This window comes from Microcaecilia unicolor, chromosome 13, assembly GCF_901765095.1.
Source record: "Microcaecilia unicolor chromosome 13, aMicUni1.1, whole genome shotgun sequence".
Classification (NCBI taxonomy): domain Eukaryota; kingdom Metazoa; phylum Chordata; class Amphibia; order Gymnophiona; family Siphonopidae; genus Microcaecilia; species Microcaecilia unicolor.
Genome location: NC_044043.1, coordinates 16,183,782 through 16,198,627, shown reverse-complemented (window position 1 = coordinate 16,198,627; position 14,846 = coordinate 16,183,782). Strand labels below are relative to the sequence as shown.

Below are 14,846 nucleotides of genomic sequence, written 5' to 3'. Positions count from 1 at the left end.
TGTTTAATCTAGCCCTAGAGCAGCTTTAAGCTAAAATTAGGCAGGATCCCTGTATAACTGGTATTCAATTTAAACACTTAACTATCAGCTTATGCTGATATTATTTTACTGTACCTATCTAATCATCAATAATCATTATCTAGTCTCACTCAAATAGTCTCCGTCTTCTTCTCCATCTCTGGCTACAAAGTAAATTGGGATAAGAATGAACTTATGCCACTTAATGACCTTTGTATCCCATTTACAATTCCTAATTGTCCATTTAAATGGGTCGCCCACTCTTTTAAATACCTGACAGAGAGCTTCTCCCTTCAGCGAAGATTAACAGAGACAAAGTATTATACAAGGTAAACCAAGCCTTTGGCCCCTTGGTCACCACTTCACCTTTCATGGTGGGACCGTCTAGATGAAAATGATTATGCCCAAAATATTATACCTCCTTAATATGTTCCCCATTTTGTTTCCAACCTCTTTTTATACCTCATTAGAAAAAAAGTCATGTCCAAATTTCTCTGGGCAGGTAAACCACCCAGAATATCATTATCCAAATTAAAGGACTCCTAAATCTGCCAGTGGGGTAGGATTCCCTGACCTTTTACATTATCACAGGGTACAATATGGCTATTAAGTTCGGTTTCGAATACTACTCTTTCTCAAAGATGGTTACAAATAGAAGCAGCTCTATTACATCCCATCCCATTGTCTAAAATTCCGGGTATGGTCCTACCCCCGTATTTCTAACCCTACTGTTAAAATTACCTATAACCTCCTTAAAGAGCTAGACAAATATTTGGATATTCATTGGTCTCAATCTCTGCAACATCAGTTGGTTTAATCCTAATATTTTGATCTGTAATAAGAAAGTGTCATGGCCTCAATGGCAAAGAGCAGGTATTTGAGATATTTGTGCCTCATACGACTCCCATAACTGGAAATCATTTGCCGACTTAAAATCCCATTTCAACCTTCCTGATACTGCTTTTTATCAATGGCTTCAGTTAACATATGATATTAAAACATCTGGTATAATATGCTCAAATCTTCCTGCCATTCCTTCCCTACTGTAAACAGATTATGGCAACAGGCCATTTGGCATCCTAGATCCTACAATCATTGAAATGTACCAAAATGACTGGCCTAAAAATGCATAGGGCTGTTTGGACCCCCATTAGATACCACCTTATTAATCCTTATCTCAAAAATGTTGGTCCTGCGACAAAGAATTGGGATCCTTGAAACACCTGCTATTTGAATGCTCTCACTTACAAACATATTGGATCTCAATTTGGTGTCCCTTTGGCAGAATCCTACCTATAACGTGTGAATTGCAGTTTAAAATTATCATTTTGAGATCTCTCTGCTTTCAAGATACACCAACGCAAACGCAATCTGATTTTCATTACTGGATTCTCTATTATTTCTTGCCTTAAAAACTGTTCTAAATTCATGGAAGAACTTATCCAATATTCATTATGATCAATGGTGGAACTTAGTGTGCACCACAATGAAATCCAACAGGATGCATACATTCAAAGATAAATGGTCATCTGTATCTTCTTTTGTTCAAGGTACTAATATGTATCACACTGTCAAGGCTTTCAGTTGTTCTATATTGATGTTTACTGTTTCTTTTTGTATTTTGCAAAATCTTTGAATAAAAAAACAGACTGAAGACCTACTCTAAAAATAAAGCAAATTTAGGACAACTTACTTTGGCTCCTGAATAGGGGAAATAGGCCCATCTTCATCCAAGTATTTATACTTGTGCACTTCAAATTCCTCCTCCAACTCTTCACTTTTGTCCATGTTACATAAAGATGTTTGGAGATGCCGTTTACATTTGAGCTTTTCCATGTACTGGAAAAGCCCCGATACAGCTGCTTGCTAGGTATAAAAAAACAATGCGTGACAAACTAATTTAAAAATGTTCCATAAACTGAACACATTCAGGGCAATATTTCAAGGCAATATTTCAACTCTACAGGTGGTATTTAAAGTTATACCTGGATATTCAGCACCAACTATCTGAGTATGGTTGGGGTATGGGTAATGCATTTGATATACAACCTTTCTGTGGTGCTGACCGCCATGACAACATGGATATTCAACACCATTACCCAGCTAGAAATACAAATAATTTAGAAGGTCTTTTTCCTTAGTTGAATACTGATGAAGAATATAGCCTGTGGTGATGTCAGAGGCATTATCTGGATGATGTCACCAGAAATCCAAAGATAGCCCCAGTCAGTTCTACTTCCCAAAAAGGTAGCTTTGAATACTGGGCCCAGGACTGATGATTCAACCCACCTCACAGGTAAGAGTCATTCTGAAAGGCAGCTCTTCTTTTGCCACAAAGGGAAACTGCAATACTTTGTCTTTTAGCTGTCTTTGCTGCTGCAAAGGGGTAGATAAACAAGGCCTTCCTATAGGTCTCCCTGTCCTCTTTTTCTTCTTTTTCTTGCGTTTATACTTTTTCTTTTTTCTCTTTGTGTACTTCTTTTTCCTAAAGTGTTCATAAAATAATTGCCTCCAGGTAGGTTGAGGAATAGGTTCAGAAGAACTGCCTGTAGAGTCTTCATGTGGAGCTGGTGTTGAAGACCTGCTGACACAGCTGGCAGACTTTCGCTTTCTTGCAGCTCGCTGGGGTGTGAGCGTACACTGAGTTAGGAACAAACTGCTCCCAGAACTATCACTACCAAAAAAATAAAAGCAGGTGTTAGCTCCAACAAAGTATTATACACCTTATCTTAGGAATACACCACACTGGTTCAAATGAACTTAAACTTTACAAAAACTGGAAATGGTGGGTCATGTAAAATTTATTTAATATACTGCCTACATAAAGATATTAAGCAAAGGTCATACAATTGGAGAGATTAATTAAAGGTATGACATTAAATCCCAAACCTACTCATGGGTCACCCCATGGGATGGAAACAATAGGAATCTTGGAAAAAAAGAGGATACGATAGATTCAAAAATCAAAAAGTGGGAGGGAAACAAGATGCAAGGTAGAATAAATTCCAGACTCTTTGGTTTCAGAGTAACAGTAGTCAAACAGCTACATCACAGCCTAACAAATGTCATCATTAGACACTCAAAACATCTTTCTAGCAGGCAATATTTGAGGATGCTAAGGAGATATTTTACACTGGCAAAGAGTTGTTATAATTTAGTTTATTACTATGTTCTTGACCACACTTCAGTAGTGATCATCAAAGCACAGAATCAGACTGTTGTTTGTGGGGTCCCCTCAGGGATCATCACCGTCACCCTCATTGTTTTAATGTGTTTTGTATTTCTCTGGATTATGATCTTAGCCAAGCTGGGTTTAAGACACATATATACACATGGATGATATTACTGTACTTTTTCCATCACTTCACAAGATATGGACATTTCAAATATTATATTCGTCTACTGAATGGATTTAATCCCATTTGTTAAAGTTGAACACTGATTTTTAAGAAATTCCTTTTGATTGGAGTGTCCTCCAGCACATGGAATGATAATATCTTCAAGGTGGCTAATCCTCTTTTTAAATTTGAATCTAATCTCAAAATTTTAGGTATAATATTAACTAGTACATTAAGTCCAGACCTGCAGGTCAAGCCTTGACTAGAAAAGTTTTTATAAGTTGAGAAGGGTAAGAAAATCCATGGATTTTGATGCTCTTAAATTCATTGGGTCAGACAGATTACTGTAAATGAGGTTTACATTTTTCTACCTGGGATGTTCAAAGTCTTTGTTAAATGAGATTTTGTTATACAAAATATAGCTGCTTGTCTTTCGGCCCATAAATTTGATAGGGTTTCACCCTTGTTAAGCTGCACTGGTTACTGGTCAAGGTACGCTTATATTTTAAACTGTGTACTTTTGTTTTTAAGATACTTTATGGCAAGGCCCCAATATATATAAGGATTTGGTATGCTTTTTGTCTAGGTCAACAAAAAATATTTTTACAAGAAATCCATTTAGTTTCCTAGTCCACGAGAAAGGCACTATAAAACAACCCTTTTCAATTACTTTTAATTATATGGCAGCACGTTTGGAATTCTCTTCTGACTGAGATCCATACAACTTCGGGTTATCTGGCCTTTAGAAAAAAATTAAAAGCATACTTTAAGAAACATATTTTATCTGCTTAGAATTTTCTCATATACTTATATGTAGTTGATATGATGAAATCTTTTAGGAATTATTGATTTTTCAGGTCCGTCTAAACCCTTATGTGTAATCCACACTGAACTGCAAGGCTATAGCAGAAAGTAAGAATGTTTCAGTATTATAAAATCACAAAAGGGAATGAGTAAAGGACACTCAAAGTAAAGGGTATACTAGACTGACTATTCTCCGAAGACCTTACTGCTATTAATCCATGTTGTATAATGTCCTAGTTCTAATCCTAAACCTTTTATTATTATGGGCTTCCTTTAATCTTCCACTGTCTATCATAACTGAGAAAATATACCAACCATTGATGCAACTACTTCTAGGTTAGATTCTCTCCCAAATACATGAAGAACTGCTTGACTGACCTTCTTCCAAGTATCATGATGGTCCATTTATACCACTATCAGTACTACCAGAGTACTAACAGAAATGAAAAATGAACTTGCACAGCTATGGTTAGTAATATGTAATTATCTTTACAATTAAGCATGATACTAGAAGATTGGAGAGTGACCAATGTAACGCCAATTTTTAAAAGGGGTTCCAGAGGTGATCCAGGAAATTATAGACCAGTGAGTCTGACGTCGGTGCCGGTCAAAATGGTAGAGACTATTATAAAGAACAAAATTACAGAGCATATATATAAGCATGGATTAATGAGACAAAGCCAAAATGAATTTAGTGAAGGGAAATCTTGCCTCACCAATCTACTACACTTCTTTGAATAGGTAAATAGACATGTGGATAAAGGTGAGCCAGTCGATATTGTGTGTCTGGATTTTCAAAAGGCATTTGACAAAATACCTCACGAAATACCTGAGGAAATTAGAAAGTGATGGGATAGGAGGTAATGCCCTATTGTGGATTTAAAACTGGTTAAAAGATAGAAAACAGAGTAGGGTTAAATGATCAGTATTCTCAACGGAGAAGGATAGTTAGTGGGGTTCCCCAGGGGTCTATGCTGGAACCACTTCTTTTTAACATTTATATATGAACTAAAGATGGGAATAACTAGTGAATTAATTAAATGTGCTGAAGACAAAGTTATTCAAAGTTGTTAAATCACAAGAAGGTTGTGAAAAATTACAAGAGGACCTTACGAGACTGGGCATTCAAATGGTAGATGACGTTAATGTGCGCAAGTGCAAAGTGATGCACATTGGAAAGAGAAACCAAAACCATAGCTACATGATACAAGGTTCCACATTAGGAGTCACCGCCCAGGAAAAGGATCTAGGTGTCATCGTTGATATGTTGAAACCCTCTGCTCAGTGTGCAGTGGCAGCTAAGAAAGCAAATAGGTAGAATGTTAGGAATTATTAAGGAAAGGGAAAGGAAAATGGGACTTGATAAACCGCCTTTCTGTGGTTTTTGCAACTACATTCAAAGCGGTTTACATAGTATATTCAGGTACTTATTTATACCAGGGGCAACGGAGGGTTAAGTGACTTGCCCAGAGTCACAAGGAGCTGCAGTGGGAATCAAAGTCCACTGCACTAACCACTAGGCTACTCCTCCACTTGAAAAGAATGAAAAACAAAATTGAGAATGCTATCCCACATTTTCCCACTTATTTGCAGGCTCAATGTGGCTTACATTTTCCATAATGGTGATCAATTCCGGAAGAGAAATACATATTTAAGGTGAAGGAGACAGAGAGGATTAGGTATACACTTATGGAAATTTTCATAATCAGAAATAAAAGGTGTTGGATTAACTTCAATCGTGATAGATTAACTTGGACAATCAGGAATGTTAAACTTCAATCTTGTTGATTAATATGGACGATCGGGAAGTAATCGTCCTGGAGAAGGACCAAGATGGACTGACAATAGTACATGTGAGAGTGGAGTGGATTTAGCACCGTTCACGGAAGAGTGTGTGTATGAACAACTAGGAAACCTTAAGGTGGACAAAGCCATGGGATCGGACGGGATCCACCCCAGGATCTTGAGGGAGCTCAGAAAGGTTCTGGCGGGTCCTCTTAAAGATTTGTTTAATAAATCCTTGGAGACGGGAGAGGTTCAGTGCGATTGGAGAACGGCGGAGGTGGTCCCTCTTCACAAAAGTGGTGATAGGGAAGAAGCTGGAAACTACAGGCCAGTAAGCCTCACTTCAGTTATTGGAAAAGTAATGGAAGCGATGCTGAAGGAAAGGATAGTGAATTTCCTGGAAGCCAATAAGTTGCAAGATCCGAAACAACATGGTTTTACCAAAGGGAAATCGTGTCAAACGAATCTCATTGAATTCTTTGACTGGGTGACTGGAGAATTGAATCAAGGACGTGCTATGGACGTAATCTACTTAGATTTCAGCACAGCTTTTGACACGGTTCCCCACAGGAGGCTCTTGAATAAACTGGACAGGCTGAAGATAGGACCTGAAGTGGTGAACTGGATTAGGAACTGGTTGACGGACAGGCGCCAGAGGGTGGTGGTGAATGGAATTCGCTCGGAGGAGGGGAAGGTGAGTAGTGGAGTGCCTCAGGGATCGGTGCTGGGACCAATTCTGTTCAATATAGTAACATAGTAGATGACGGCAGAAAAAGACCTGCACGGTCCATCCAGTCTGCCCAACAAGATAACTCATATTTGCTGCTTTTTGTGTATACCCTACTTTGATTTGTACCTGTGCTCTTCAGGGCACAGAACGTATAAGTCTGCCCCGCACTATCCCCGCCTCCCAACCACCAGCCCCACCTCCCAACCACCGGCTCTGGCACAGGCACAGATCGTATAAGTCTGCCCAGCACTATCCTCACCTCCCCAGCCCTGCCTCCCAACCCCGGCTCTGGCACAGACCGTACAAGTCTGTCCAGCACTATCCCCGCCTCCCAACCACCAGTCCCGCTTCCCACCACTGGCTCTGGCACAGACCGTATAAGTCTGCCCAGCCCTATCCCCGCCTCCCAACCACCAGCCCCGCCTCCCGATCTTGACTAAGCTCCTGAGGATCCATTCCTTCGGCACAGGATTTCTTTATGCTTATCCCACGCATGTTTGAATTCCGTTACTGCTTTCATTTCCACCACCTCCTGCGGGAGGGCATTCCAAGCATCCACTACTCTCTCCGTGAAAAAATACTTCCTGACATTTTTCTTGAGTCAGTATTATATATTTGTGAGTCAGTACAATATATTTGTGAGTGACATTGCCGAAGGGTTAGAAGGGGTTAGAAGGTAAAGTTTGCCTTTTTGTGGACGATACTAAGATTTGTAACAGAGTGGACACCGGGGAGGGAGTGGAAAACATGAAAAAGGATCTGCGGAAACTAGAAGAATGGTCTAAGGTTTGGCCATTAAAATTCAATGCGAAGAAATGCAAAGTGATGCACTTAGGGAGTAGAAATCCACAGGAGAAGTATGTGTTACGCGGGGAGAGTCTGATAGTTACGGACGGGGAGAGGGATCTTGGGGTGATAGTATCTGAGGATCTGAAGGCGAGGAAACAGTGTGACAAGGCGGTGGCCGTAGCCAGAAGGTTGCTAGGCTGTATAGAGAGAGGTGTGACCAGCAGAAGAAAAGAGGTGTTGATGCCCTTGTATAAGTCGTTGGTGAGGTCCCACCTGGAGTATTGTGTTCAGTTCTGGAGGCCGTACCTTGCTAAGGATGTAAAAAAAATGGAAGCGGTGCAAAGAAAAGCTACGAGAATGGTATGGGATTTGCCTTACAAGACATATGAGGAGAGACTTGCGGACCTGAACATGTATACCCTGGAGGAAAGGAGAAACAGGGGTGATATGATACTGACGTTCAAATATTTGAAAGGTATTAATCCGCAAACGAATCTTTTCCGGAGATGGAAGGGCGGTAGAACAAGAGGACATGATATGAGAGTGAAGGGGGGCAGACTCAAGAAAAATGTCAGGAAGTATTTTTTCACGGAGAGAGTGGTAGATACTTGGAATGCCCTCTCGCGGGAGGTGGTGGAGATGAAAACGGTAACGGAATTCAAGCATGCGTGGGATAAACATAAAGGAATCTTGTGCAGAAGGAATGGATCCTCAGAAGCTCAGCCGAGATTGGGAGGCGGGGCTGGTGTTTGGGTGGTGGGGCTAGTTCTGGGCAAGACTTCTACGGTCTGTGTCCTGAAAATGGCAGATACAAATCAAGGTAAAGTACACACAAGTAGCAGCACATATGAGTTTATCTTGTTGGGCAGACTAGATGGACCGTGCAGGTCTTTTTCTGCCGTCATCTACTATGTTACTATGTCCACTTCTTTCAGCTTTTCCAGAAGAACCCAACAAGGATTCCCCTTTCTCCCATTTTATTCAGCTTAGTATTTGAACCTTTGTTCACCTTAATTCATCAAAATAACTTGAGAAGGTACAAGATCTGGGTTAAACATCACTAAATTATCTGCATATGTTGGCAATATTTTAATTTACACATAGCAAAAAAAAAGGTCCAAAGTGTTTCAATCCAATTGCGTAACAAGCACAGAGCAGCAACAGAGATCCAGCTTTCAATTTTCCAAATGTGTTTAATAATACAAAACAACCTTATTATCCATGGAAATACTGAATCCAAATCACTTTTCACTAGTCCATTAGATCAACATGTTTCGGTCACTGAGATTCAGATCATAACAAAGGATGTGGAGACCAAGCCAGGAGGGGCTTGATGTTTTCAGAGCATTTCTTAATAAGGTTAGCAACCTTTGTCTCTGTCACCAAAAAATGCTATCACCTTGGCATGGAATATCTGCCAGACTGTCCTAAACTGATGGTTCTAGGTCTGATGTGTGCAGTCAAGCGAGTCTGTGCAACTCAATATCCAGGCGCATACACGGTTAACGCGAATACATGGTTAGCACACGTTAAAAATCCTCGCACACCTATAACGTGGATTAGTATACAGGGCCCTTAATCTTCTATTAAAATAAGTTTACATGATGCCAGTAAAGGTGAAATTAGGCCTTACCTGCTAATTTTCTTTCCTCTAGACCCTCCAGACCGGTCAAGACGCTTGGGTTATGCATGCCTACCAGCAGAGGGAGACTGAGAACACTAACTTCAAACTGAGTACATATAACCTGTGCTAGCCCTCTATCTCCAGTATACACTTAGCAAAGCAGAGAAACAAATCCCTGGAACAGTAACTCTGAAACTAATAAAACCCCTGTACCTGGAAACTAACCGTTAAACACCAACAGTGTGCTTAAACAGATGAAACGCCCAGGCGTCCCACTCTGCAGAATATTAGAGTCAAAGAAAGTTCTCCGACCATACTGAATATAAAATGAACAGACATAGCAGAACACGGCTCAAAATACTTCTGATAATTGACACGGCTGAAAAATACTTCTGATAAGAGACAGGGCGGGCTCTTGACCGGTCTGGAGGGTCTAGAGGAAAGAAAATTAGCAGGTAAGGCCTAATTTCACCTTCCTCAGCAACCCTCCAGACCGGTCAAGACGCTTGGGAAGTACCAAAGCAGTAGACACATTAAGGGTGGGACCCACGAAAAGCAGAAGACAACACAGCCGCTCCAAACCGAGCATCCTCTTTTGCCTGCACATCAATCCTATAATGCTTTACAAAAGAATGAATGGACGACCACGCCGCCGCCTTACAAATGTCCTGCGGAGGAATAAAACTACTTTCCGCCCAAGAGGCGGCTACCCCCCGAGTAGAGTGTGCCTTCAGTACCGAGGGAACTGCCCGACGCTTCAACAAATACGCCGAGGCAATAGTCTCCTTCAACCATCTAGCCAGAGTAGCCTTGGAAGCCGCTTCCCCCTTTCTGGGACCTCCAAACAAAATGAACAACCGATCCGACGCTCGGAAGTCCTGCGTTCTGCTCAAATACGACCGCAAAATGCGTCGAACATCCAACTTAGCCAGACGACGTTGAGAGAGATCACCAGACCTATCCCCCAACACTGGTAATGAGATCACCTGATTTACATGAAAGGAGGAGACCACCTTAGGAACAAACGAAGGAACTGTCCGCAAAGTCACTTTCTCCTTAGCCAAGGAGAGAAAAGGCTCTCTACAAGACAAAGCCTGTAGCTCCGAAATTCTACGCGCCGAAGTAATGGCCACCAGAAACACTGTCTTTAAAGTAAGATCTTTACACGAGATGGAAGCCAACGGTTCAAACGGAGGGCCTACCAGAGCCTCCAAGACCAAATTCAAATCCCAGGGCGGAACCGTCGGCCGACGAGGCGGACGAAGCAACTTGACAGCTTTCAAGAACCGCCCCACGTCCGGCGAAGCCGCCAAGGAAATCCCCTGAATCTTTCCACGGAAACAAGACAACGCTGAAACCTGCACTTTCAGGGAAGACAGCGAGAGCCCCCTGTCAAGACCGTCCTGTAGGAACTCCAAAACTTCCGCGACCGAAACACGTAGAGGAACATAATCCCGCTCTTGACACCAGTTCTCAAAAATGCGCCACACCCGCACATAAGCCAACGAAGTAGACCTCTTACAAGAGCGCAACATGGTATCAATTACCCTGGCCGAAAAACCTTTCTTCCTTAATCTGAGCCTCTCAAGAGCCAGGCCGTAAGCGAGAATGGAGCAGGGTCGGCCATCTCGATCGGCCCCTGAACCAATCTCACCCTGGGCCCCAACGGAATCGGAGCCTGCACTAATAACCGAACCAGGTCTCCGTACCACGGACGTCGAGGCCAATTGGGCGCAATCAGAACCACTAGACCTGCATGGCGCCCGATCCGCTGCACCACGCGGCCCACCAGCGGCCACGGCGGAAATACATAGAGCAACTGTTGAGTCGGCCACGGGAGCACTAACGCGTCGATGCCCTCGGCCCGAGGATCTCTTCGACGACTGAAGAAGCGATCGACCTGAGCATTGCCGGCCGATGCCATGAGATCCAGCACCGGCCGACCCCATTCCAACACCAGACGATTGAACACTGAGGGATGGAGGGACCACTCCCCGGGGTCTAACGTGTGCCTGCTTAGAAAATCCGCGCTCACGTTGTCCACCCCTGCCACGTGTCCCGCCGAGAGACCCTGAAGATGAGCTTCTGCCCACAACATTAACTCCGCCGCCTCCACAGCTAACGCTTGGCTCTTCGTTCCCCCCTGCCGATTTACATATGCTACGGCCGTGGCATTGTCGGAAAGAACCCTGACTGCCTTGCCTTCTAACAGGCTGTGAAAGGACCGAAGAGCCAACCGAATTGCTCGAGTCTCCAGGCGATTGATGGACCAAGATGCTTCCTCCAACGTCCAACGTCCCTGGGCTACCTGACCCAGGCAATGCGCTCCCCAGCCCGAGAGACTCGCATCCGTGGTCAGCACCGTCCAATTGGGAGCGTCCAGCGACATGCCCTTCGCTAGATTCGGCGAGTGGAGCCACCAGCGAAGGCTGCGACGGGCAACCCCGGACAGAGGGAAACTCTCCTCCAGGTCCTGAGACTGAGGGGACCAACGAGACAACAAGGCTCTCTGTAATTCTCTCATATGGGCCCTGGCCCAAGGAACCACCTCTATTGTTGCTGCCATCAGCCCCAACACCTGAAGATACGCCCGCGCCGAAGGCGCCCTCTGCGCTCGGAGCCGACGGATCTGTTCTTGCAGCTTGGAGATGCGAGGAGCTGTCAAAAACACCCGGCCCTTCTTCGTGTCGAAGCGAACTCCCAGATACTCCAGGGACTGGGAAGGCACCAGGTGACACTTTGCCAGATTGACCACCCAACCGAGCGACTGCAAGAAGGTCACCACACGGCCGGTGGCCTCCTCGCTCTCTGACCTTGATTTGGCCCGAATCAACCAGTCGTCCAGATACGGATGAACCAAAATGCCCTGCAAGCGCAGCGCCGCTGCCACCACCACCATCACCTTGGAGAAGGTGCGAGGCGCAGTCGCCAGACCGAAAGGAAGCGCACAAAACTGAAAATGTCTCCCTAAGACCACAAAGCGAAGAAAACGCTGGTGCGCCTCTAGAATGGGAATGTGTAAGTAAGCCTCTGTCAGATCTAGAGACGTCAGAAACTCTCCTTCTTGCACCGCTACAATAACTGAGCGCAATGTCTCCATCCGAAAGGAGGGAACCTTTAGAGCTGCATTGACCTTCTTGAGGTCTAAAATGGGCCGGAAGGCACCCTCTTCCTTCTTGGGCACCACGAAGTAAATGGAGTAACAGCCCGTACCTCTTTCTAACCTGGGAACAGGTACCACCGCCCCTAAACCGATTAGACGCGACAGAGTGGTCCGTACTGCTCTTGCCTTGTATCTTGAATGACAGGGAGACACGAGAAAGAAATCGGAGAGGGGACTGTCGAATTCTAGGGCGTACCCGTCTCGCACTATCTGTAGGACCCACTGGTCCGACGTGATCTGGACCCACCTCTGGTAAAACAAGCGCAAGCGAGCCCCCACGCGAACCAGAGGCTGGGTCCCCAAACCATCATTGAGACACACGGGACGTACCGGACGCTCCCGAAAAGGAGCCTCGCCCCCCGCGACGGCCACCTCGAAAGGGCTGGGTTCTCTGGAAAAACCGACCCCTAGTCCCCCCAGAAGACCTACCGGGCCGATAACGCCGAGCCTCCTGAAAACGCCCCCGCCCTGCTGCCCCCTTAGACACCTTGGGACGAAGCTCAGGAAGCCGAGGGGCCTTAGCATCACCAAGACCCTTCACCAACTTATCCAATTCCTCCCCGAAAAGCAGAGAGCCCCTAAAAGGGAGGGAACAAAGTTTAGTCTTGGAGGCGGCATCGGCCACCCAGCCCCGCAACCACAGGGCCCGCCTAGCCGCCACCGCAAAGGTCATGTTCTTAGCAGAGGCCCTCAACAAATCGTACAGCGCATCCGCCAAGAACGACGACCCCATCTCCAACTTGGCCAGATCTTGAACAAGAGAAGCCCTATCCGCCTGCGGGCTATCCAGGAGCCTCTCCGCCCAGCGAAAACAGGCCCGAGCCACCAGACCTCCACAAACAGACGCTTGTAGCGCCAAGGCAGACAGATCAAAACTCCGCTTTAGAAAGGTCTCCAATTTCCTATCCTGAGGGTCCCTCAACGCGGCCCCCCCATCCACTGGAATAGCAGTAGCCTTAGTCACTGCCGTCACCACGGCATCCACCGTCGGGGGCCTGAGAGACTCTCTGTCCTCCTGAGGAATAGGATAGAGCTTGGTCATAGCCCGAGCCACCTTACACTGAGCCTCCGGCGAATGCCACTCCTGCGTGATCATATCTCTCAAGTCCGCATTCATAGGGAAAGAACGAGAGACCCGCCTGATCCCCTTAACCAAAGGATCCACCTGCTTCCCATCCCCAATGGGAGCCGCCGCAGGATCAAACCTTAAAGTGGCGGACACCTGCTCAATGAGGTCAGATAATTCATCCCTGTGAAAAATCCTAACCACAGAGGGGTCTTCCCCAGGCAAAGACAGGTCCCCATCCTGCCCTGCAACCGACCCCTCCTCCTCTTCCAGGGGGCTAAAATCACCCTCAGAATCCGGAGGGGAAAAGACCTCTACATCTTCACAGCACTCCACTCGAGGTCTTTTAGCGGTAGCCCCCCCCAATCTGGGACTAAGGGACTCCGCACCCGATGGGCCCGCCTTCCAAGCCTGAAACAAACTCCAAACAAACTCTGGAGGGAACCCCATGCTGCCCGAGGCCTCCCCCCCAGCGGGACTCGAAATCGGGAGAGACTGAGGCCCCACGACCGTCTCAGCGCCCAAAAGGCCCGAATCCAAGATGGCGGCGGTTCCCGCCAAAATCGGAACCGCCGCTGAAGCGCCAAACTGAGCCGCAGTAACCTCCTGCGATCCCGCCGAAGGAACCTCCGCTGCTAACACCGGTGGCGCGGGGGATAGGGCCTTGGGCTCTCCACAGAACCGGCAGGGACCGCCAGCCGCGTCTACACCCCGACGCGCACACAGCCGGCAACGAAGCAACTTCCCTGACATACTCGCGCCTCAGAAAACAGCTGATTACAACAACCGGCGAACAGCAAATAAAAGAAAAAACACTCACCGGCGCTTAATTACAGGCTCAGCTCTCCCAGACCAGCTGAACACCTCCAGAAACACCGGAGTGCAGCTCCTGCAGCTCTCCACACGAGGTGTGCTTTTTTTTTTTTTTTTTTTTTTTTCAACTTTATTTGAGCCCTGCTGCTATTATCTGTATGGCACTCAAGGCTGCAGGATTAACACTGCAGCCGAGGCACAACGCTGCCCAAAACGGGAGAGCCAGTCGGGGGGAGGGACCCGGCCACCCGGGTGTGACACCCCAGAGGGGACAATGGCAGGCCCCACCGGACCTACCAACCCCTTGCACACCACAGCTATTCCAGGCACAGGGATTAACACTGCTCTTTCATCAATCTATCCCCAGAAACCAACTGAAGATTAACTAATCTCACAACCAGGACCTAAATCCTACCAGACCGGACAAGCTGCACAGGCTGCATGTCTACCCTCTGCTGAGACTGAGAAAATACTGGAGATAGAGGGCTAGCACAGGTTATATGTACTCAGTTTGAAGTTAGTGTTCTCAGTCTCCCTCTGCTGGTAGGCATGCATAACCCAAGCGTCTTGACCGGTCTGGAGGGTTGCTGAGGAAACCAAAGTTAAAAGAAGGAAACAGAAGTGACCAGAACAACCAAGTCCTTAGATCATTAACAACCTTGGAAGAATCAACACAAACCCCACCAATGAATTCAAGGAACAAAGGATATCCAGAA

The 14,846-nt window shown here is 45.7% G+C and overlaps 1 protein-coding gene across 3 annotated transcripts in view; it reads right to left on the bottom strand.

Annotated features, from left to right (window-relative positions):
* TAF1D (TATA-box binding protein associated factor, RNA polymerase I subunit D) overlaps nucleotides 1–14,846 on the bottom strand; it is an 89,675-nt gene that overhangs the window by 46,332 nt on the left and 28,497 nt on the right. For all 3 annotated transcript variants that reach the window (XR_003939920.1, XR_003939921.1, XM_030186117.1), the window contains exons 3-4: nucleotides 2,308–2,692; nucleotides 1,712–1,884 (exon numbers count right to left, since the gene is read on the bottom strand). Coding sequence is in view for 1 of the 3 variants with exons in the window: in XM_030186117.1 (XP_030041977.1) it covers nucleotides 1,712–1,884; nucleotides 2,308–2,692 (558 nt within the window). In the remaining 2 variants the exon portion in view is untranslated. The remainder of the gene's footprint in view (nucleotides 1–1,711; nucleotides 1,885–2,307; nucleotides 2,693–14,846) is intronic.